Source organism: Colletes gigas, unplaced genomic scaffold (assembly GCF_013123115.1).
Source record: "Colletes gigas isolate AHSC1104 unplaced genomic scaffold, ASM1312311v1 Colletes_gigas_Sc00018, whole genome shotgun sequence".
NCBI lineage: Eukaryota > Metazoa > Arthropoda > Insecta > Hymenoptera > Colletidae > Colletes > Colletes gigas.
In genome coordinates, this window is record NW_025106647.1 from 2,211,512 (window position 1) to 2,236,068 (window position 24,557).

Here is a 24,557-nt window from a genome sequence, read left to right on the forward strand (position 1 = left end):
TACGCTAATAGTACTATAATAATAATATTATTGTGTGAGTTGTAATATTGGAAATGAAATGAAAATTACAGTCCATTTGAAATCCAAGTTTATCTGTAGGAAAATGAAATACAGTAAAATTTAACCAATAAAACGATATTTGTCACATCAGAACGAAGAAATAAAATTGTCATCGATGGTATCCATTAAGGGTTAATATTTAACTGAAAAATATACCACTAATCTTTCGACGATCTATTAAAAAATACAAAAGTTAGGTTTCAAAATAAAATTCAGCCGTTAAGTAAAACATATAAATAACTGAAGTTTCGAAATTACTGAAATTGAAACGATAATAAAATTTTATAGCGTAAATATATAGTTTAAAAATTCTCTGTTTTCTATTTTAAACCGTGGTGTAAAAAGTTAATTGAAGAATAAAATTATTTAATAATAAGAAAACTGTAAGCTGATAGTAGATTCTTGATGTAGATATTGAATCTGTACTACTTGGCTGATCACTTATAAGTCTGTTCTACTTGTTCTTCTAATATCCTCACTACTCAGTTAATTATTGAAATAAGCAACTACTCCTTTTAATTTATATGCATAGAGTTGTTCTGTTCCTCTTTATTATAGACTGTAAAACTTCAACTGATAAACAAATTTAATAACATAAATATATAGTCTAAAAATTCTCCGTTCACTATTTTAAACCGTGGTTTGAAAAGTTAATTTAAGAATAAAACTATTTAATAATAAGAGAACTGCGAGCTAGTAGTAGATTTTTGAAAGGGTTTCCATGAATTCACAATCCTCGAGGGACAATCGCCCGGGCGGAATAAAGTGAAAATTTCACACGTTGCCATTTCAGCTGCGTCGTCAACATAAATTACTCGCGGTCGACCTCGCGTAATGCGACGATACGCCGGACGGAAGCATACGTTTCGTTTGACGGCTTGAATATAAATAATGTTAGCCCGACGTCCTCGTGAGTCTTCGATCCAGTCGGAAAGGAAGAGTGCAAACAACGCGGCAGATATTTTTCAAACGTTCTCTGTCCGTAGCTTTGCAGCTCATATCTTTTTCATACGTCCATTTGCAAACATGTATGTACATCCGTAATGACGAAAAGCGCGTGCAATCTCTAAACATCCATATGCAAATAGGGATCGATCAGGGCGCGCGGCCTCTGTATCGGAGCTGGGGAAAAACATTGCGAATCTAGATTGGCTAGTATCCCGTTTATTTGCCCGTACGACCGTGGGAATCTGTTATCTACAGGGTGTCCCGTAAATAGTGTAAGAACCGGAAATGGGGGGTAGGTGAGACGATTCTGAACAACAATTTCCTTTGCAAAAATGTCGGATGGGGCTTCGTTTTTGAATTATTAACGAAAAACACTGACCAATCACGGCGCTCGCCTTCCGCGCGCTCAGGGCCGTCCGACCTCGGAGAGCCACGGCGCCGGGTAGGTAGCAAGATGCGCGTTGAAGATACATCGAGGAACGTGTACAAATAATTAAAAATACTACCACTGCAACTGTTACCTAATTCGTGAATTACTACGTAATTAGTACGTAAATTACTAAATGGAATTTACTTTTTATTAATTATTTGTATTCGCTGTTTCCGAGAAAGAAGGAATAAAATCTCGGAATTTTTAGAAAATTAACCCTTCGCACCCGAGTGATGCTTCTCGTCAGAGTGTTTTAAAATTAAAATAAGAATTATTATCAGAAAATTAAAATAAATACGGTAAGAACCATTTGTAACCGTTTGTTATTAAAAACTGTATTGGAAAAGCAGACTGGATTTCTGCGTACCGAAACATTCCTCGAATGCAAAGGGTTAATAGAGAAATAATTGAAATTCGACTTACCCATTCATCTGCAAGTTGACCTACTGCGCTGACAATAGGGCCCGGCCAATGCACCGCTGTCGATCATGGCAAGGTCGAAGACCCGAACGAAAATCAGCTGATGGGCCAACCCGGTCGCTGTACCTGCTTCTCACCCCGAAAAACACTTCACAGCACGGTCACTAACACTTTTCACTTTCACATACCGATGGTTCCGTTGCACCTTCTTCGATTGTTGCTCCTTCCTGGGTTGATAACGGTGCCTGGATGTTGCTCCCTCCTGAATTGTTACTCCTTCCTGAATGTGTTGCTCCCTGAATTGTTGCTCCTTCCTGGATTGTTGCTTCTTCGAACCTTGCTCCCTTCAGGATTGTTGTTCCTTTTCGCTGGGATAATGGGCGCGATACGTGCGGGCGGCTTTCTTCGCGTTCCCCTTGGAGTCCGCGAAAACGAAGAACGAACGATAATACTCTGCGTTTACGCGTTCCATCGCGTGCGTCCGCTTCTGTTCAGAAACGCGTAGGTTCTGTGAAAAATTTTGACTGACAAATTGCATTTCCCTCCCCGAAAAAGTTCCAGGTAGGGCAACCCATTGTCGCGCGATTCGGAGTTACCTGCGATCGACGAACGTGCAGACCATGTTTGCCGCAAATGTTTGCTGCTAAACCGTACGGTCGGCTCTTCTAATAGAATTTTTAAGATTCACCGTGAATATTTTTCCATATTTGTCAATTTGCAGATAAATGGGTAAGTCGAATTTCAATTATTTCTCTATTAACCCTTTGCATTCGAGGAATGTTTCGGTACGCAGAAATCCAGTCTGCTTTTTCAGTACAGTTTTTAATAACAAACGGTTACAAATGGTTCTTACCGTATTTATTTTAATTTTCTGATAATAATTTTTATTTTAATTTTAAAACACTCTGGCGAGAAGCGTCACTCGGTTGCGAAGGGTTAATTTCCTAAAAATTCCGAGATTTTATTCCTTCTTTCTCGGAAACAGCGAATACAAATAATTAATAAATTCCATTTAGTAATTTACGTACTAATTACGTAGTAATTAACGAATTAGGTAACAGTTGTAGTGGTAGTATTATTAATTATTTTTAATCTTCAACGCGCATCTTGCTACCTACCCAGCGCGGTGGCTCTCCGAGGTAGGACGGCCCTGAGCGCGCGGAAGGCGAGCGCCGTGATTGGTCAGTGTTTTTCGTTAATAATTCAAAAACGAAGCTCCATCCGACATTTTTGCAAAGGAAATTGTTGTTCAGAATCGTCTCAGCTACCCTCCATTTCCGGTTCTTACACTATTTACGGGACACCCTGTATAACATGAAATAAGGATAACGCGGGCCAATCGAGCGAACCGAACGGGAAACATTCTGAAAATTGCATGAACACGTCTGAAGAAAACGATGGAACGTAGCTAACTATGATAAAAAGGGAGCTACAGAAGTTTTAAGCCCCCTTCGTTAATCATTTGCTCAACTGCTCGCTGTTGACATTTGCCTGGCTATTTGTCGATCTGTTCTACTTGTTTCACTATTCTCGAATCTATACTACTTATCTGGCCATTTGTAGATTTGTTCTACTTGTTCGATCATATCTCAACCTGTATCACTCGTTTGATCATACACTCATCTATTGTACTTTTCTAGTCATATCTCGATATTTATTTATTTACTTACGGGTTTGTACACCCTTCGATATAATACAGTTGTATAATATGTGTAAAAGTCTCATTAATTGCGTGTGCTATGAGATTCAGTGTGTACAACACTAGTGACATGCTTCTTAAAGGAATACAGAGAACTGCTGCAGAAGTCCAAACGCTGGTTAAATTGGTTAGCTTGGCGAAGGATACGATTAATACAATTACTGTATGTATAATGTTGTTTAAATGTTAGAATATGGAATAATTTCATATTTCGAGTAGTTCTCGTCGGAGTATTAAGGAGCCATTCTGCTTTGTAGGCAAGAAAAAATGACGTTTCTTTGTGATTTTTTTTGCGGGCTATTAAAGAGCGATTAATTTTGGGTTTCGTGGTTATATTCATTATATATTTAATTATATGTACTAATTTTTGCAACGCATAATATCTATTGATTACGTAGTTTTTGTTGATCAACGAACAACAGTTTTTACGCACAGCGCCCGACTGCATAGGTAATATTTGGACCGTATCTCAATGTGTACTACTTGTTTGATTATTGTTGATCTATTCTACCTGTCTGGACGAACGTCAATCTCTATTACTTGTCTGGCCATTTGCCGATCTGTTCCACTTGTGTGGCCATATATCGATTTGTTCTGCTTGCCTGACCATATATCAGTTTATTCTACTTTCCTGACCATGTGTCAATCTGTACTACTTGAGTTACCTATTGGAATGAGCAACTATTCCTTTTAATTCCTTTTAATTTATATACATTGGGTTATTCTGTTCCTCTTTAATTTCTGCTATAAAACTTTAATTACCATGTAATCCATATATAAATACCAGACCTTTAACTATGGAACTGAAACAATTAATTTTTAAATCGAAATGTTAAAGTGTAGCGACCGGTCGTGCGCACATGGGAAAGTTTTTCTCTCGTGCAAACGGCCCACGTAATTTACGACTCTCGTTCGTCGAAGCTGTTTTTGAGGAAGATATTTTCCAGACTCACGTATCGAATGCGTTTAGTAAATTCTTTTCCTAAGTCCCTCAACAGCAAATAGAGACTGTCGTAAATTAGGGATTTCCAGAGGACACTCGACGCGTACCCATCGGAGTTTCGCCAAGTGGGCCCAGCGCGGGTGGTCCGAAGGAAATCTTGCAGTGAGGGCGCAACGTCGTCCCCCTCAATCACCACGCCGTTTCGAAAACAAGCACGCCGTGGGCGTAAGAAATAGGCGGTGATTTGGGAAAAATAAACGGCCCTGATTGGAAAGGCCCAACGCGTGGGGTTAACCAATCAGGGTTGTTTAACAATTTTGCCAGTGCAACCGAGGGGTCGACATGGAGACGAGCGAGGAATAACTACACTTGGTTTTGCGCGCTCTAACTAAAAACAACGAGAAATAAAGAAAGTTTTGTCACCCCACAAAGAGTGATTTCCTACGACAACCTATCCCAACAAAAGTAATTAAATTTGAATAGGATTCATAAATTTTAGCGACTTTATGAAAATAAGTACCGAGTGAAATTTTTAGTTACGTAGTTAGAATTGTCTAAAATTAAAGGTTTTGTTCTCGTGAAATATTGTTTGGTTTTAACAATCAATTAAAACTTTAGACGATAATATCGCTTCTTAATTATGCTATTCTTTACCAATGGATAGAGAATGTGAATAATGATATTCTCAATGTAAGAAAAAAAATTGTCCACGCAGCTGATGACTTCTTTCTTTTCGCGAACGGACTGATTGGATTTGATCCCACGAGTCGTCTGATTGATCGTCGATGGATTATGCGAATATCGAACCGTCATAATTATCGTACGACCATTATTTCGGCAGGGAGTTTAACGTTGCTGATTAAAGGCTAATGTGATGTACAATTAATTAACGAGCTGCGGTGCGGCCCTCTCGACAAGCAAACAATTCAAAGAAGGAAATTGAAATGTCACTGAATTGGCCGTAACTTGTTGAAAATATCGGAACTAGTTGGCTAGGTGTTCGATGCTAAATCGCTAGTTAATTACGAGTCGATCGTACTATTGTTATTAATTTTCGTCGTTCGCAGACGCATCCATTCTATGGTTTCTCGATTTCGTATGTCCTTCGATGACAATTGCAAAGCCAAAACGAAAATGAAATGGAAATCAAATTTTTATTGCATTATATTAAATTCATTAAAAAGGATTCATTTTATTTCTCACTAAACTAAATAAAAGATTAGACACTATAGTGGCTAACATTCCACTTTCTTTCCATTTTCAAACACTTTAATTATAAATAATAAACCTTCATTCACGCATTTTGAATACATTTATTTTAATTTTCGATAAATACAAAATATTGCAAACAGTTAATATCCATTATAAATAAGCGGAACTTTGATGAAAAATGGCGGAGCCAATCAGAAAAGAAGCGTTACGGCGAATCATATTTGAAGGCACGCTAGACGAAGAAAATTGTATTTCCCTTGCGAATAAATGAGTCGATGTTCGATTATTTCCGCGAGTCTGTCGAAAATAGAAGTAAGCACAATTTCGAACAATATTCGAGGGAACTAATAGGATATACGATATTTTCTGCGAAACTAGTCTCGTCGGGAAACGCGTTGTATTTCATCAAACGGAGCACGGTGGAATAAAAGTCTATCAAACGTCGTTGAAATTTTGTGAAAATACACAAAGAAATGGCAGCCAATTTACAACGACTATTAATTTCCACGAGTGTCTAAGCGCGTGCAATTTTGTCACGGTACGTGCTCGATTTTAATCCTTCGTTCCGCGTTGTCTTTTCTCGATCAATTTCGGCGCTCTCCAATAAATATTTAGACTGATTAATGAATGCATTCACGAGGCATCGCTGCGTAGCAATATTTCAATGTCAAGAATTTCACTCGCCGTTCGTTCTTCCTTCGAGTCGCGCGAGGGAAATTGATTTGGCTTCGGATTTTACGTCAAATCTGCCCTGGCACCCTACATTTAATTCATTTCTGGCTTCGTCAATTACGCGGGAAAATGTAAACCGTAATTACAAGCGATGCTTCGCCGTTCGTTGCTCCGAATATTGTTTTCGCTTCGAACGAATAAAAATTATTCCAATTACAGAAAAATTACTTCGAACAAGACTTGCGTAATTTACGTGAAAAATATAATTTTATGATTAAACGAAAAAAGATGATCTTGAAATAATTTTGAAAATGTCTACACATTAAAAAAACTAGTAGTCACTTGAATTCCTCTCACTAAAAATACTAAAAAGTACCAGCTTGTTTTTTTATTAAATATTGTGTCTATAATATTTTTTATTATATTAATTTAAACGGAACACTATACATATGCCCCTTAAAATTGGTATAAACAATTTTTTTGATACGACCATAAATAATTGAAACATTTTATTATGAAATTATGAAATTTGCAACATATCAATAAGGTAGACTAAATTAACATCTAGTTGTATTTCACTAAATTTTATAGTAAAAGCATGTAGAATGAAACTTGTTATAAATTAAATTTAACAACACTTTCGTTCTATAGATGTATTTGATAGCATCGATATTAATGGACATTGATATGGACAAACGACTCTCTTTGTTTTCAACACTGTATCAAAATGATTGGCAGCAAAAATTGAATAAAAAACGATATATATCAAGTGGTTGTTAAATTACGAATTTTTACTAAATTTAACAAAGATACTGTGGGATGTGACGTGCAAGCGGCCGCTAGCGGTTTACGACCGGGCCTCTTTGGGCCCGGGATGGCCTTGCAAAACCGTACCCGTCTGCTTTCGTACCGTTAGCGTTGCAGTATGAGAGTGAGAGAGGGAGAGAGTGGGAAAGCGACTGGGGTTGAGGGTGTCCGAAGGGAAGAACGGGCAGAGTAGATCAGGAAACCGAGCGAGGAAGAGCACTGTAAAGAGCAGCGTAGCGTGTATATTATATAATAAATTACGATTACATATTAGCTTGTTTACGTCAAACCTCCCAATCCCACAATCTTGGGGGCTCGTCCGGGATTGAGCGAGCAGCGAAAGCAGGCCGTGTAATCGTAAGAGTGGACTGTGTGGACTATAAGAACTAACCAATTGTGTGGAATACTTAAAAGCTGTGAAGTTTAGAAGCTAAAAAAAAAAAGAGTTGAAAGTGCAAATCGTGAAATTGAGTGGACTGTGTACGTGACGTGCAATGAGTACCATCAGGAGCCCAAGTGAGTTCACAGTGGCACAACTGAAAGACATTTTGAAAGTTAGGGGTTTAAGTGCGGTTGGGGTGAAGCAGGAACTGATTAATAGGCTCATGATGAACGATCCAACGGGTGCGTGGGTGGATGAAGCAATGAGCCACGACGCGGGCGCGACTGCGAATAACGACTCTGACGCGGGTGCCATCGCGAATGGAGATTCTGGCGTGGGGGAGGCTCCCAGCGTGAATTCGCCGAGACAGCGAAGTCCGCCGGCCGGGGGAATCGATGCCAGGATCAGGGATATCTCACGGAGGGAGCTGGAACTTGCTGAACGTGAAATACAGGTACTAAGACGCGAGGTGGACATGATGCGCGAACTACAGCAACTGAGCATCAGGGGACACCCCGCCTCACAGAATGCAACATGTTCAGGACAGCATGTGTCCGCGATAGCGAACGAGTCGATGAAGGCGATGCTAAATTATTTTGACGGAAGCGGTGAAACCTTCGAAGCATGGGAGAGACAATTGGCGCTATTACGCGAAACGTACCAGCTGGACAATAATGCAGCCAAGTTGTTAGCAGTGTCGCGTTTGAGAAATCAAGCTCTCGAATGGTTTCATTCGAAACCGGAACACATTGGAATGCCTATTGACGAGCTAGTGAAAGAGCTAAGAGACATTTTCGGCGACAGACACGACAGAATAACAGCTCGTAGGGAGTTCGAGGGTCGAGTTTGGAAACGAGAGGAAACATTTGCCGAATATTTTCATCGAAAGACAATTTTGGCGAACCGTATCCGGATCGGCGAAGAGGAGCTGATCGATTATTTGATCGACGGGATACCGGATCACGCGTTGCGCAACCATGCAAAGTTGCAGAAATTCAGATCGCAGTCGCTGCTATTGGAAGCGTTCAGGGGAGTAACCTTGCCACCCCCTGCAGGCAGAGGTACGAGGTTCGGTGTGGATGCACGGGAGCAAAATTGGCGTAGGACCCCCGTGTTACAGCGCAGAGAAACGGGGGTGCAGCGTTTCGACGGCGCAGGGCAACGGGGAAACGTAGCGATGTGGCGAGCACCGCTAGGTCCCCCGCGAATGGAGGAATACCACCGACGGGACAACATGCCGCGATGGCGGGATGAAGGGATTCCACGGCGCGACGATGGGGCTCAGCGACGAGCCAACTGGGTGCAGCAAAGGGACGATGGGATGCAGCAGCGATATGCTGACGAGTTCCGGCAACGAGAGGCGCGCGAGACGGCATCGGCAGGAAGGTGCTACAACTGTGGCGGACGCGATCACTTCTTTTATGATTGCCCGCTGAGGAGCAGCGGATCGAAATGCTTTAAATGCAGACAATTCGGCCACGTGGCGGCAAACTGCCCAACGAGCGGGGTACCAGCGACAGAAGAAAGTCTGGCGGTGCAGCAGGAACCACGAGAAAAATATTTTAAGGAGGTACATATTTGCGAGCGCGCGATAAATGCCCTGATCGACACCGGGAGCGATCTATGTTTGATGCGACGTGACCAATACAGCGCGCTTAGGCCGAGAGCACCCGCGTTGCGGGATAGCGATATTTCCTTTCGCGGCATCGGTTCGGGCACGAATAAAGCGATCGGAGAGTTTAGGACGGAAGCGCGGATAGACGGGGACCTTTTCCCTATGATGGTCCGCGTGATACCAGACGGGTTAATGGCTCACGGGCTACTGATAGGTACAGATTTTTTAGACATGACCGAATTAATTATTAAGCGGGGACAAATTATTATTCGTAAATTAGAACAGACTGAAATTCCCCACATCTCCGAAATTAATTTAGAGCACGAAGTAAACGAAATATGCATCTCATATATTGAAGACACGCCCACTAGGAAAATTTTAGCACAGATGATTGATGATTATAAACCCATGGCGACGCGCGAGTCCGAGTTAAAAATGACAATAATATTAAAAGACGACGAACCGGTATTTCAACGCGCAAGGAGATTATCTCCGTCGGAAAGGGATACGGTAAACGCGCAGGTAGAGGAGTGGTTACGCGATGGGGTCGTCCAACATTCCCTTTCAGAATATGCCAGCCCAGTAGTGTTGGCTAAGAAGAAAGACGGGTCATCGAGACTCTGCGTAGACTACCGATTGCTGAATAGAAAAGTCGTTAAAGATCGGTATCCGCTTCCCCTTATTGAGGATCAATTGGATCTGTTGCAAGGCGCGAAAATGTATAGCACGCTCGACCTCAAAAATGGGTTTTTCCATGTAGATTTAGATAAGAATAGTCGGAAGTATACATCTTTTATTGTTCCCGACGGACAGTACGAGTTTCTGAAAGTCCCATTCGGCCTATGTAACTCGCCATCGGTGTTCCAGAGGTTCATAAATTCGGTATTCAGAGAATTGATGGCGAAGAAAATAGTTTTAATTTATATAGACGATATAATAATTCCTTCAATGGATTATAAGAGTGGATTGGATAATTTAAAATTTGTATTGAAAGTAGCGAGCGAAGCCGGGCTAACTATCAACTGGGACAAATGCAGATTCTTACAGCCCCAGGTAGAATATTTAGGGCACATAGTAAAAGACGGTACGATTCGTCCTTCGGAGCATAAGACCGAAGCGGTGGCACGATTCCCTAAACCGAAAGGTTTCAAACAAGTACAGAGCTTTTTAGGGCTCACCGGTTATTTCAGAAAATTTATACCGCATTATTCATTAACGGCGCGGCCCCTTTCAAACTTACTAAAAGCAGAAGTAAAGTTCCAATTCGGCATAGAACAGGAACAGACGTTCGAACAATTAAAAATCGCCCTAGCGAGTAAGCCCGTCCTTAAATTGTACCGGGTCGGTGCAGAGACGGAACTGCACACGGACGCGTCCAAATTCGGGTATGGTGCAATATTGCTCCAAAAAGACGATTGCGATAACGGGCTACATCCGATATATTTCGCGAGTGGCAAAACAACGCCAGCGGAGGAGCGCTATTCAAGCTACGAATTAGAGGTGTTAGCGATAATTAAGTCTCTGAAGAAATTCCGTGTGTACTTATTAGGCATACCTTTCAGGATTGTGACGGACTGCCGAGCATTCGCATTAACGATGCGGAAGAAGGACTTGTGTGTTCGTGTCGCGCGATGGGCGCTATTGTTAGAGGAATTTGAGTACACTATCGAGCATCGCCCAGGTAAAAATCTGGTACATGTAGACGCCCTGAGCCGTAACCCGCTACCATCGTGCATGCTGGTAGGCGAAACTGTAAATAGTATAGGCGGTAGGCTAAGGAAAGCGCAGCGAGAGGACCCAGGTATCCAGAAAACATTTGAATTGGCAGAGTCGGGACGAGCCGAAGGCTACACGGTTAGGGGTGGCATTGTGTTTAAGGAAATGGAGGGTGATATACGCCTTGTGGTACCAAGGTCAATGCGGACGCAGGTAATCAGGCGTGCCCACGAGAACGGACACTTCGCTGCGGAGAAAACTGAGGCCGTGCTGAAACGGGACTATTGGTTTCAGAATATGCGTGAAAAGGTGGATAAAGTGGTGCGAAACTGTGTAGACTGCATTCTAGCGGAGAAAAAACGGGGTAGACCGGAGGGATTTTTATTCGCAATAGACAAGGGCGAAGTACCGCTAGACACCTTTCACATCGACCATCTGGGTCCGCTCCCGTCAACAAAAAAGCGATACACTTATATTCTTGTCATTATAGACGCGTTTTCAAAGTTCGTGTGGCTTTACGCCACGAAAAGTTGTAATTCCGCCGAAGTGATAGCACATGTAACAAAGCAATCCGTACTTTTCGGAAATCCGCGCCGGATTATTTCGGATAGGGGTACCGCGTTTACGTCGGCAGCATTCGAAAATTATTGTAAGGACGAGCGCATAGACCATGTACTGACTACCTCAGGTATACCGCGAGCGAACGGTCAGGTAGAGAGGGTGAACCGTACGCTAATAGCATTATTGACTAAATTGTCAGCGCCGAAACCTGGGGAATGGCACAAATACCTAGACAGATGCCAAAAATGTTTTAACACCATTCCAAGTCGAAGCACTAAAACGACACCGTTTAAAATATTGTTCGGCGTAGAGGCTAAATTTCGGGACGACCCTCAGGTAATGGGATCACTTGAACGCGAATGGGAAAATGTATTTGAGCAAAATCGTGACGAATTGCGAGAGGAGGCACGACAAAACATCCTCAAGATTCAACAAGAAAACAGAAAGTCTTTTAATAAAAGGAGGATTGAAAGTAGGAAGTACCGAGAGGGCGATCTCGTTGCTATTAGACGAACACAGCAGGGCCCGGGTTTGAAATTCGCTGCAAAATATTTCGGACCTTATGAGGTGACGACGGTGCTACGAAACGATCGCTATGTAGTCACGAAAATCGGCGAACATGAAGGGCCGCGTCAAACCTCCACAGCAGTGGACCATATCAAACCATGGATAAGTGAGGACAGTGATGACATATGCAGTGACACCGAGGAAACCCGCGATAGACCATGCGATATCTGAGGCCAGATATCCCTGCAGGATGGCCGAGTGTGGGATGTGACGTGCAAGCGGCCGCTAGCGGTTTACGACCGGGCCTCTTTGGGCCCGGGATGGCCTTGCAAAACCGTACCCGTCTGCTTTCGTACCGTTAGCGTTGCAGTATGAGAGTGAGAGAGGGAGAGAGTGGGAAAGCGACTGGGGTTGAGGGTGTCCGAAGGGAAGAACGGGCAGAGTAGATCAGGAAACCGAGCGAGGAAGAGCACTGTAAAGAGCAGCGTAGCGTGTATATTATATAATAAATTACGATTACATATTAGCTTGTTTACGTCAAACCTCCCAATCCCACAATACAATGGCTACTCAAAGCAGGTTATTGTACAGGTTATTGTTGTTGTTCACTGATACTTCAATGTTCGATTTCTCGTATATTGTATAAATGTGTATTATTGTAATAATGTGCTTAAATTTTGAGACTTTTTTGTGGTATACAAATTTTCTATAAAAACCCCTTGGCTCAGACTCGCGAACGTTATCGTGGGAGATGGGTGAAGTAAAAATGTTACTGGAATTAAAAACGTTAAAGAATCCAAGTACGTATTTCCTCTTCCTTATTTTTAAATTCCGTCTTTCACATTTTCCAGGAAATTTAAATAGTCTTACGAACATTTAATATTCAGTTGTAGAAAATGACGAAGACGACTACGTGAAAGGGGAAAAATAGCAAACATCAGGGATTATTGTACATTACAAAGAGTAAATGAAAAACGATTTACATTAAGAAAGACTAAAGGTAAAAATTATAAATGAGTTTGATAGATCACAATGGGAGAAATTGCACGAACTCTCGAAGTGTCGTCTTCTCCTTTGGTTTCTCTCGGCGAAACGATATTCGATAAAGTGTCAGGGAGCACCTGGTCCGGTGATCCTTTGACGGAACGAGCCAGTCATCCGCCCAGTCTCGAGTGGCTCAACTCCGAGAACGTACTTGCTCTCTGTGTCCACGGTTGTGCTTGACTCGTCATCGGTTCATCAGACGAATTATTAAATTTGAAAATTTCGTTCGACTCGGATATCGTTTGCCCGGCGACTAAATTTTGAAACTCTCGGAGGTTACGATACTTTGCGGGCTGGAACCAGCTGGTACGTTTCACGGCCCATCGAAGCGTACCGTTCCACTATAGAAGGAAGTTTATCGCGACGAACGCCGTATAATGTGACACGAGTTAAGCTCCGACTTCGCCGAGATTAAATGTTGCTCAGCATATTTGAACAATTCAAATATATTCTATTTTATCTTTCAGAAAATTCCGCAAGAAAAATATGAAATATCTAAAATATTGAGTTTTCGATGATTTATATTTATTTATTTATTTACGGGCATGTATCCCCTTTTATACAAAAATAAAACGACATAAGGATAAAATATATATATAAAATCTTATAAACTATATAACAAATTTTTAATTTTATTGAATATATGAGTATGTTAATTGTACTTTGGAAATGTACTGATACATTTAAGAAAAAATTGTATCATAATAGAAGTCATTGAATAATAGAAAAATTCTCTCCAAAAAGTTACTAGAATCACTCTGAGTAGTAAATATTAACTAATTGTCTAGCTTGATTTATTTTTACACTAGGATTTTTCTGCTCTCAAAGCTGTCACAATTTTTACCATGTGATTCAACTGGCTTTTCGAGTATCGTGTTAAAATAGCAGAATTATCTGTCTATTTTTTTATTCGCTGGACTTCCTTCAGTTACCAACCGCAAGGAATTTCTAGCCCGTATAACAAAACCCTTTCTCCGTATCTCAAACGAGCTGTATTTCCATCATGCTCCGTTTGGCTGGGGAATTCGCTTAGACCAAGAAGACGGGAACGGAGCGAGTGGAATCGAATTGTCATTGCACGGTCAAACAGACGTCTGGATCTCCCCCTTTTCACCAAAAGGGCTTGGTTCCCTTTGATGCAAAAGTAGTTCTAGAAATTTAGACGAAACTCTCGGTGAAGAAACTCCGATTCCACTGAATTACACCGTGTATGGAGTGCAGGAATACTCACGTGCAATTAAATCAAATTCCATTAACTCGATCAATAAATGCCCTATACTATTTGTACATAACAAAACATTGTTTATAAAGAACATAAGGCATTCTCGATAAGGAAAATGAGACTTAAGGGTTTGTAGATATTTTTGAAAGGGACAGGATTATTTATAAATGATCTGTTCAAATATTTCAAGTTTTATTCCGAAAGAAAATAAATTTTTGACTTTTAAAAATGTAGCAATTTTTTAATAGAATCAATTACTATTATTGATATCGAAGGAACTCTTTTTTTTAATATCAATAAAATCGTAGGTATATGTATCTTGTTACGAAAAATATTGAACAACCTTTTTAAACATTTTGAGATATCATTGAAATCCATCGTACTTTAAGTACAACACGAGGTATTTTATTGAAATTTTACACGCTTGTAGATCTGCTCATCATGTTTACGAAAGTTTTACATATTAGTTCTCAAAGAAATGCTTTATTTGCATTCGACAAATGCATAGAAATACAATCCTACAATATTTCCAACGTGCAACAAATTTTTATTTTACGAATTTCTCTTCGATGTTCGGGTGTTTTCAATTTAAAAACAATATTTGATTATTTTTATCTTCGAACTACAAAATAAGTTAACTGACAACGCTGCCCCGTCGCGATATGGCAACGTCGTGCCCAGTTCTGTATCGTGATTGGTCCCTCACTCGATTTGGGCGCCACCCACTGGCCGCCCCTCGGATCTCAGGCTAAAATAATCTTACCATACATTTGACATTTTTTTAACTCGTCGTGATAAATTAGCTTCTGACAATGCGTCGTTTTAATCATTGACAGAGAAACGAGACGCAAAATGGGACTGGGAATATAATTTCTCGGAATGCCTCTGGTTCTCTGAAATGTGTAATTGGAGGGCTTAGCCATTATGGTCCGAGACCAGTTAACTTAATTTTGTGTAAATTGACTTTAAAGTGCAATTACAACCACTGAATTGCAAAACTACGCAACGCATTAAATACAATATGCTCGCGTTCAAACATGTCGTGGCCTCCTATTGTCAGGAATCAAACAAATTGTATTTCGGACGACCGAATAGAATTAGTTTCTATTTTTAGCATTAAATAAACCGTGAAATTTAATTTGGTCCTTCCGATATTTGTTGGCTGCAGGGTATAATATTTCGTATTGGGTCAATCGAAATGCTTACAATGTATCTGGTATTTTTAACTCTTGTAAATAATCCCCACGAATTCATTTATGGTATGGAATTTAATTTCTTTGAAAATAAATTACAGAAGCTTTATTTTTCATTATCATTTCTATACAAAAATAAGGTACTTAACTTACTTTTGATTTATGTTATGTTTAGTTTTTTATAGTTTATACAATTAATGAAGTATATTATTGTTGTAGTTTTATGGATTTTGTCTTTTTGTAATTTAATGATGGAATTAAGTTTATTTAAAATTAAGCTCCCGTAAAAATGTGTAAATTTGATAAGAAATGTTATTAATTTTTATATGTATCATAAATATATTAAATTTGAACGTTCTTCATTTTCGTTACTTTTTTCTTTAAGTTACATATATTCAATAGTTTACAGGATTTTCATGAAATATAAAATATTCTGTTCGCTATATCTTTCATAAAATTTTGGATCATACTCTTTTTAACCCTTAATTGAAACCATAGATGAAAATTCATAACAGAGAAATTTTGTTGTAATTTTTTATTAATGAAATTTTACCATATTTAATTTTTGTACAGATGAACTTGTGTTTTATAGAGAATATAGTTCTCATTTTACTTTCGATATTATAATTATAGTATGTGGATGAAAATTCACCCAATTAAAGGTGTTCTAAGACTCATTATGTATCATATGAAACGAGCATCATACAAACAGTTTAATTCCGTATATTTTATAAAAAAATAGTCTTCCACCTCCATCCATCTTTTCTTTGAAAAGCATTAATCTTTTATTTTCTGGACGTTTTTTAAATTTAGTACTAACTACAATTTTATTATTATGTATATTGATTTTATAGAGGGTGTTCGGCAACCCCTGGGAAAAATTTTAATAGGAGATTCTAGAGACCAAAATAAAACGAAAATCAAGAATATCAATTTGTTGATAGTGGCTTCGTTAAAAATTTCATCTCTGACAATCGTTTAGACGTTCTACTGAAATTTCATGCGTATCTTTAAATCATCATAACTTCTGAGTGGATTAGAGGATTTTAATGTTTCGAAAAGCAAACTACGCGTATTTTAATGGAGAATATGTAGAAATTCTAAGAATATTGGAAAAGTTGTTTCTTAACCCCGTAATGTTAGAAAAACCCCATAAAAATGGTTCAATTTTCAAACGGCCATAACTCCTACAATAGTCAATGGATCTCATTGAAATTTAGTCTGAAAGTAGAGCTCGTGAATACCTACAAAAAAGTATTTGACAACATTTTCGTACAGCATCAAACAAAGTTATTAAAAATGAAAAACGAAATTTAAAAAAAAATTGACGGGGCAGCTGCTGAAATTTTTCGTCGGAAAAGAAAAATTTCAAATCGTTGTAAAAAAATTATTTTTGATTGCGGGGATCACTTACAATCATTTTGGGTGAATAAACATACCCTCGAAATCCTAACCAGTTTCGAGAGAAAAATTCAATAATTGGATAAATTTTCCGATAAAATTAAGATATTTCAAATCGTTCTGAAAAAATTAGTTTTAGTTGCACGTGTCAATTACAATCAATTTTGGTCAGTAGACATACCCTCGAAATTCTACCCACTTTCGAGAAAAAAATTCATTACCGATAATATAATCTGACAATGAGACCCTGAAATTTCATGCATATGTTTAAAACATCATAATTTTTTAACAGATTGGAGAATTTTAATGTTTCAAAAGGCAAACGACACATATGTTCATCAAGAATATGTAGAAATTCTAAAAATAATGAAAAAGTTGTTCCTTGACACCGTAAAGTGAGGAAAATCCCATAAAAGTGGTCCAATTTTCAAACAGCCATAACTCCTACAATAGCGAATATATTTCAATGAAACTTTTTACTGAATTAGAGCTCATAGGTACCTGCCGAAAAGGTATTAGACTATAAATTAAAAACGAATTTTTAAGAAAAATCGTTGATGAGGAGTAGGTGCCTAAAGTCGATAAAATTAAAAAATTTCAAATCATTCCGAAAAAATTATTTTCGGTTGCGGTGGTCAATTACAATCAATTTTGATGACTATGCATACCTCCGAAATCCTTTGCACTTTCGAGAAAAAAATTCAGGAATGTGGACAGATTTTTCGTCAAAATTAAAAAATTTCCAATCGTTCTAGAAAAATTATTTTTGGTTGTGGGGGTCAATTATAATCATTTCTGGTGAATAGATATACTCCCGAAATCCTGCGCATTTTCGAGAAAAAAATTCAGCACGGGCGGAACTTTAAACGTTAATAACTTTTTAACGAAGGCTCCATCAACAAATTAGTATTCTTGATTTTCGTCTTATTTTTTCCTCTAGAATCTCACATTAAAATTTTTCCCAGGGGAGGCTGAACACCCTGTATAATAATTCGATAAACAACACTATCTAAAATATTTAAGTTACACTCGTTTTTTATATCCTTTTTAGATTCACTAGACTTAGAAAGATTGTTGAAATTTTTTACGCCTTTTAATTTGCTATAATTTCAATATTTAATAACAAAGTTAAAACCGTTTGAGATTCTTTGCAACATGCATATCGATTTGCGTTACGAAAGGTAACGCGTTTCATTTATCTTACGAAAACCCAACAAATTTGTCTTCGTTGAGAAAATATCACGTTTCGTTTTTCACTGCGAAAGAAACACATTTGGGTGGCGAGCTACGAAAAGAAGCATGTTTCGTCTTTTGCCACGACAACTAATACATATGATTCACCGCGAAAAATAGTACGTTCCGTTTTCGGAGCGACGAGAAGAAACAGATTTAAAAGGTCAGTAAGGAAAGAATATATTTCGTCATTTCCTACGAAAATTAACACATTTAAGTGATTTGTCACGAAAAGTAGCATATTCACTCTGATATACTGAAAATTGTTGTTCATGCTGAGGCATAAACTACCGCGAGAGTAGCTGCACGCGATGAAAGAATAAAAAATACAGCGACGCGTACTTCCTGCAAAGTACAGCGCATTTTTTCAGGTCTGTCGCGTAGTGTCTTATAATTCGTTTAATAGGAATGAATGAATTCCTTTCTCTGAGTCTTGCAAGAAACTTGTTTATCGTCCTCATTATTTGCACTTTATATTGGCCGTATAAATTCTTGTTTACACTCGCATAACTGAAATCTATGGGTCGATTAATCTATTAAGTAATAAATGTCGAGTGAATAAGTCATCCATTATTAAAATTTATTGCAACATATGATTTTTAAGGTATGACGTTTGAAACTGCGAATAAAATGCAATGCAATTTATTGTCTAACCATTTTCATGATATGATAATATTTTAAATAACTGTGTATTTTTTAAATTAATAATAAATGTGAATGATCAAAATAATTAAAATTTTTTTAATAAAAATAATTTCAAATGACTAGTTTATGATTCTTTTAAATGGAGTTTCTGTCTATGTTTTATTTCTAGTAAAATATTCATTTGGATCAGGTATATAGTATTGTTATAAAAAATTCTTGAATGAAAATGACCGAAACATTTGTTTCTATTTTCAAGAAGACGGATGTAAAGTTTCATTTTGAAATTTGAGAAACTGAGACCATGTGCCCAAACAATTCAAAACTTGTTTTTACATATTTTAAAAGTTTAAACATTTGTGCAGCTATACAAATAAAAAAAGACAGAGATTTTAAACAGAATTTTAAATATACATTTATTTTAAATAGAATTTTTGTATTAACTTAAAATATAGATTTAATAGTCATTACTATATAAATAAATATGTACATCGGTCGTTACTGTAAATTATAACGGGTAGGTTTGATAAGGCAGACTCAAAATACTGCTAGCAACGTTACAAAAAGAAAAAAAAATATAGAGTATAATCAATTCATAAAATTTTCAGGTTAGGACTTAAATTAAATAATTTCATTCGAATATTGAGAGATATTTGGAAAACTATATAAATTTTAGCACATGGATTAAATAATGAGTTACTGAATAAAAGCCACTAAGGGGGTCTCTTTATCATCATTTGGTATTGTTCCCGAATATTTTCTCGTCACTTTATTGTCTTGAACCTCATCTGTTACTTTCACAGCATTCCAAATTGCCTCCTTATTTTAAATTGCCTTCCAGCCCATCGCCTCCCTACCAAACTGACCATAAATGATTACAAATTTAGATTGTCATATATTCTTCACTTTCAGACAAACAACGCTGATTGATTAACGTTAAATCGAAAATTCTCTATTTTCTCGATGAACCTGTTTCCCATATAATTGGATCCGACAGCGATATTAACCGGAAATTTCCGTTTAATAATTTCGTCCGTTCAACGTTAGTCGTTAAAACCGATGAAAAGCTGTTTCTGCGAAAAAGAGGATCCCGCGAATAGCTTTGTAGAGTATCAGAATGGAGGTTCCATAAAATTTCCTCGGTGTTTCTTTTCTTCTCCCGTCGGCGGTAAAGCGTTGTCCAATATTAAAGCGGCGGTTTACCAAAGTACACTAACCGCGTCAACATGGAGACAATAGAAGGGATCTGCTTTTTCTTGTGCATATGCTTGTCCTGGGGCACGTACGATTCAAATTCCACGGCGACTCGTCGGTTGACGAAAGTCATCATGGTGAGCAAATCGCGAGTTAGCCCGTGCTCGTTCAGTTCCGCGCAAAGGGCTTGTACGAACCAGGAACCGGAATCTGGATTTCGCCACGAAAAGAACCCTGAAAAATTAAACATCAAAACTTACACTACTAAATATAAGATTGAAGGGTTAAATGGTGACTTAAAAGTCAGTTACTATGCGATTTTGAAGTAACTTCGTTTGGTTTGTGTTGCTAATCAATGTAGAATTGAAACAGAAGTTTATTTAGAATTTTCACGTTATTTTGTTTGTAGAACCAGACTGTGAGGATTCAAACTTGAAACTTACAACTTGAAACTTAAACATATAAATTGTTATACGAAAATTATACAAGTATTTCAATTGTGCAACTATATTGTCCATTAATTTCCAGTATGTAAACTATACTAAATGTTATAAAATATGTTTCTTCGCCTCTTCTACAGCAAGACCTCGTTAAAATGTCGCATTCCCACCTCGATAAAACATCTCGAATCGTCTCTGTCGCTAATTTATGTTTTCTTCGCTAATGCAAACTAAAAACTTTCACATTTCTCATCCTATTATCACAAGAATATTATTTGTGAGATATTCCTGATGAAAATAAGCTCAAACGCGACCTTTTATTGCGTTTAATTCCACGTAGTCGGCAATTTTCTGCAAATTCGAAGAATGTATAATTAAAAGTAAGCCAAATACGGTGGCGTTTGGTTTCATTTTAATTGTAAAACCCCCGCCGATTCATTGATTATACTGCCATGAAGATACAATGAAAGATATAAAAGTTGTTAGTTAATATTAGTAGCTGTCACTCGATACGTGCACGGCACGGCTTTGAACTCGGTGATCGAATGCCTGTAATACGAGACGTGTTCGCTGTTGCGCTCACACACGATGTATCTCATTAGCTTTCCACGCAGAACGGCTGTCGCGTGGCTGAACCTCGGTTCGAGATAAAAAAGGTCGATTCCAAGAATCAAATCCGTCTACCTCGTTAAAGCGTTACGAGCAGCTCCGTACTCGAACGTTTTATCGAGGAGTTATTGTACATAACGTTGTTTAAAATCCAATCAACTGGAGTCCACAGTCCAGATACTCAGTGTTTCAACTGACTGTAAATATGTACGCATTTTATTTCTTAGATTTATTAAATAATATTAAACATAGAGATATATTTATTAAATACTTTGAATCCACGACTGTGAAGCAACTTATAGGGCCTCAATTTCCTGCTAAATTAGTGGAATTTTGCTTGAATACTTTCAAAAGTAATAATTTTAATTTAATTAATATTATATTATAAATCATCTGCAATAGGAATAAGTATTGTTCAAGAGTATGTACACTGTTTCTGTGTGTTGAAATTAATAGTATTAGTCCAAATCCTTATATTCCCATGGTTTTCTATGCATTGAAGTATATTGTACAAATTCATAAGAATATTATCCTATTTGCATTTCACATATTTTGCATATTTATAAAAAATATTCTTTTCTTCGTGTCAAGAGGTTTGAAAATATTTTCCAGAGCTGTTGCACGAAAATAGCTTACAACTTTTCCATTGTTTCAACAGTAAAAGCTAGTTAGAACTTTCTTAGGTTGCCTGTTGCCTAGACGGAAGCCTCGTAAAACGCCTAACAGACAAAAGTTTGCGTTTTTAACAGGAATGCACATTTATCACGGACGATGGGTTTCCATTAAAGTAAAAGACACATCGTCAAGAAAAACGCCGTTAATTGCGGGGGAACGTTTTTGCAGCGGACAAACCTGTTCTTCGATTTCGCCATCTGCCCGAGAGCGGACTTTTCCGTGCTGCTTAGTCCTTGCACGAGTAAAAACAATCTTTAATTATCACCGATTGATTGACTTCTAGTTCTAACGTGGCATCGGTATAACGAGGTATCATTTGTCAACGCGACACGTAAGAAAACATTCATCGTGAATCTTCTAGTATTACTAAAAATATGTACAAAGTTCTTTTAGCTACTCCATCGATTTTATTTACTTTTAGGAAAATACGGTTCGAAAACGTTTTAAAAAGGCTGAACGATATTCCAAAATTGAAAGTGCCACGGGTCGAGTTTCTTTGTCAGTATACACATATGCGAGTGAAACTAATGGAAAAAAGTGTTTCAATTATCAACGGAGAAACGAGACCTGGTCAATCTATTTCGGTTAACAATTGATCTAAAAATTTGTAGAAAAAATGTGTCTTGTCGAGTAGACCAAAATTGAGTTTATATGGTGAAAGAATTAGTTTCAAATCAGTTTTTACAATCAATTATTTATTTAATTAAACGCTCATGGATACTATAGAATATTTATTTATTAACCTTATTTTACTATAATTAAATTCAAATTTACAGAATTCAATTTTCTTCAAAATTTTATTGAAAATATTACTTTGCTAGTGTTACATATCATTCATGTATGGGGCTAAAACGTTTGGTGACTTGGGCGTTGGCCCGAGCATCTAGCGTACAACCCTTTGAACGGGGTTGACTCATGCCGTATGCGAGCACCCGGCCCAATTTCCACTACCTTATATGGTAATGCCCCGCCTTCGAACACAGCATTTTCAACTATACAGGGTGTTCGGCCACCTCTAGCAAAAATTTTAATGTGCGATAGTAGAGGCCAAAATAAGACGAAAATCAAGAATACTAATTTGTTGATGGAGGCTTCGTTGCAAAGTTATTAACATTTAAAGTTCCGCCTGTAGAATGACAATCCGCTACACAGCTGGTTCGCGCGGGCGGTTGCGGCAGGCGAGTGCTAGTGGTTCTCACGCAGCATGAAAAATTCTGCTTACCGACATTATCGACAGCCTTAGATTTTTGTCCACTTATGGGAATGCGAACACCTTACGTTGAATAAGATTCAACCTGTCTTATGAAAATCCAGAAGGGCATATCAAAACTCGTCCGACGAGATTTTCACAGAGAAAGGGTGAATGCCAGTTCCAATACACAATGTTGTGAACAAAAATCACCCACATGCGATTATACACGCCTCACGATTGTCCACAGTGTCCACAAGTATCCACAAATAATCCTTTCAGGCACTAACCACTATGCAATTAAATAAACACGTACCGCGATTATGTTATTCGTGAATGTCTACGTGTACGTGTATCACGATTCTTCCGAGTTACTTACGAATAAAACTGTTATTAATTTTTCAAATACACTTCAATTTAAAAATGTAAAAAGGAATCGCAGGATAAATGAAATTTTCGCATCGATTTACGTTCACGGCGAAGAATGTAACAATACTAGCAGCTGACTGTGCCATCGATCGACGAGGTTCAGAGAAACATATGCCGAACAGGCCCCGATTCTACGTCACTCGCCTCGCTTATCTCTCTCACACACAGCGGAGACAAAGGGCAGCATCGGCACGTGTTCGGCCAGCTAGTCAGTCGTAAAACAGTATCAGTCAAGCTAGTTCACGCGACACATTTCAGTTATGTATTAAGTAGCATGTAAGAAATACAGTGATATAAACAATCAGCGAATACTTATTAAATTCCTGTTTACATTTTTAAATTGAAGTGTATTTGAAAAATTAATAACAGTTTTATTCGTAAGTAACTCGGAAGAATCGTGATACACGTACACGTAGACATTCACGAATAACATAATCGCGGTACGTGTTTATTTAATTGCATAGTGGTTAGTGCCTGAAAGGATTATTTGTGGATACTTGTGGACACTGTGGACAATCGTGGGGCGTGTATAATCGCATGTGGGTGATTTTTGTTCACAACATTGTGTATTGGAACTGGCATTCACCCTTTCTCTGTGAAAATCTCGTCGGACGAGTTTTGATATGCCCTTCTGGATTTTCATAAGACAGGTTGAATCTTATTCAACGTAAGGTGTTCGCATTCCCATAAGTGGACAAAAATCTAAGGCTGTCGATAATGTCGGTAAGCAGAATTTTTCATGCTGCGTGAGAACCACTAGCACTCGCCTGCCGCAACCGTCCGCGGGAACCAGCTGTTTAGCGGATTGTCATTCTACAGGCGGAACTTTAAATGTTAATAACTTTGCAACGAAGCCTCCATCAACAAATTAGTATTCTTGATTTTCGTCTTATTTTGGCCTCTACTATCGCTCATTAAAATTTTTGCTAGAGGTGGCCGAACACCCTGTATAAGGGCCGCGTTTCCTCACTCTGAGAGCTCAGTTTTTCTAAAACTCTCGACACGACGTTACTTTGACACTCAGGTCAAGATCGGGCTATAATTCCCAACAAGCAACGAACGTACCTACCTTAGCGGTTTTATCAGTGAGTGTCCATTAAACTAATCGAGAAGTAGCTCCCGCGAACGCGCTCGTGAAAGCCGATACAGATCTTTCGCCGTCAAGGCAACTTAGCAATTGTACCAGTTTTGTAGTTCCATCACTGTAGTTCAGCATCGTTAAGAATATATTCAAGTAGTATTTCTCACTTGTATTATTCACTGAATTCAACCTTGAACCATATTAACTGTAAGGCTAGGGGTATCTCACGAATC

At 38.3% G+C, this 24,557-nt stretch overlaps 2 protein-coding genes across 4 annotated transcripts in view; one reads left to right on the plus strand and one right to left on the minus strand.

The window, feature by feature from the left end:
- The window catches only part of LOC122400523 (alkaline phosphatase-like), a 490,617-nt gene that overhangs the window by 208,313 nt on the left and 257,747 nt on the right, over positions 1 to 24,557 (plus strand). The gene's annotated exons all lie outside the window — the stretch shown is intronic.
- LOC122400486 (caspase-1-like) overlaps positions 1 to 24,557 on the minus strand; it is a 134,258-nt gene that overhangs the window by 7,036 nt on the left and 102,665 nt on the right. The window contains exon 6 of one of the 3 annotated variants that reach the window (XM_043401988.1): positions 19,304 to 20,135. The exons of 1 other annotated variant lie outside the window; for it this stretch is intronic. In XM_043401988.1, coding sequence (XP_043257923.1) covers positions 19,894 to 20,135 — 242 coding nt within the window. In that variant the 3' untranslated portion in view covers positions 19,304 to 19,893. Of the gene's footprint in view, positions 1 to 19,303; positions 20,136 to 24,557 lie in introns of those variants that run through there. One more of the 3 variants, XM_043401989.1, reaches the window with a different exon arrangement.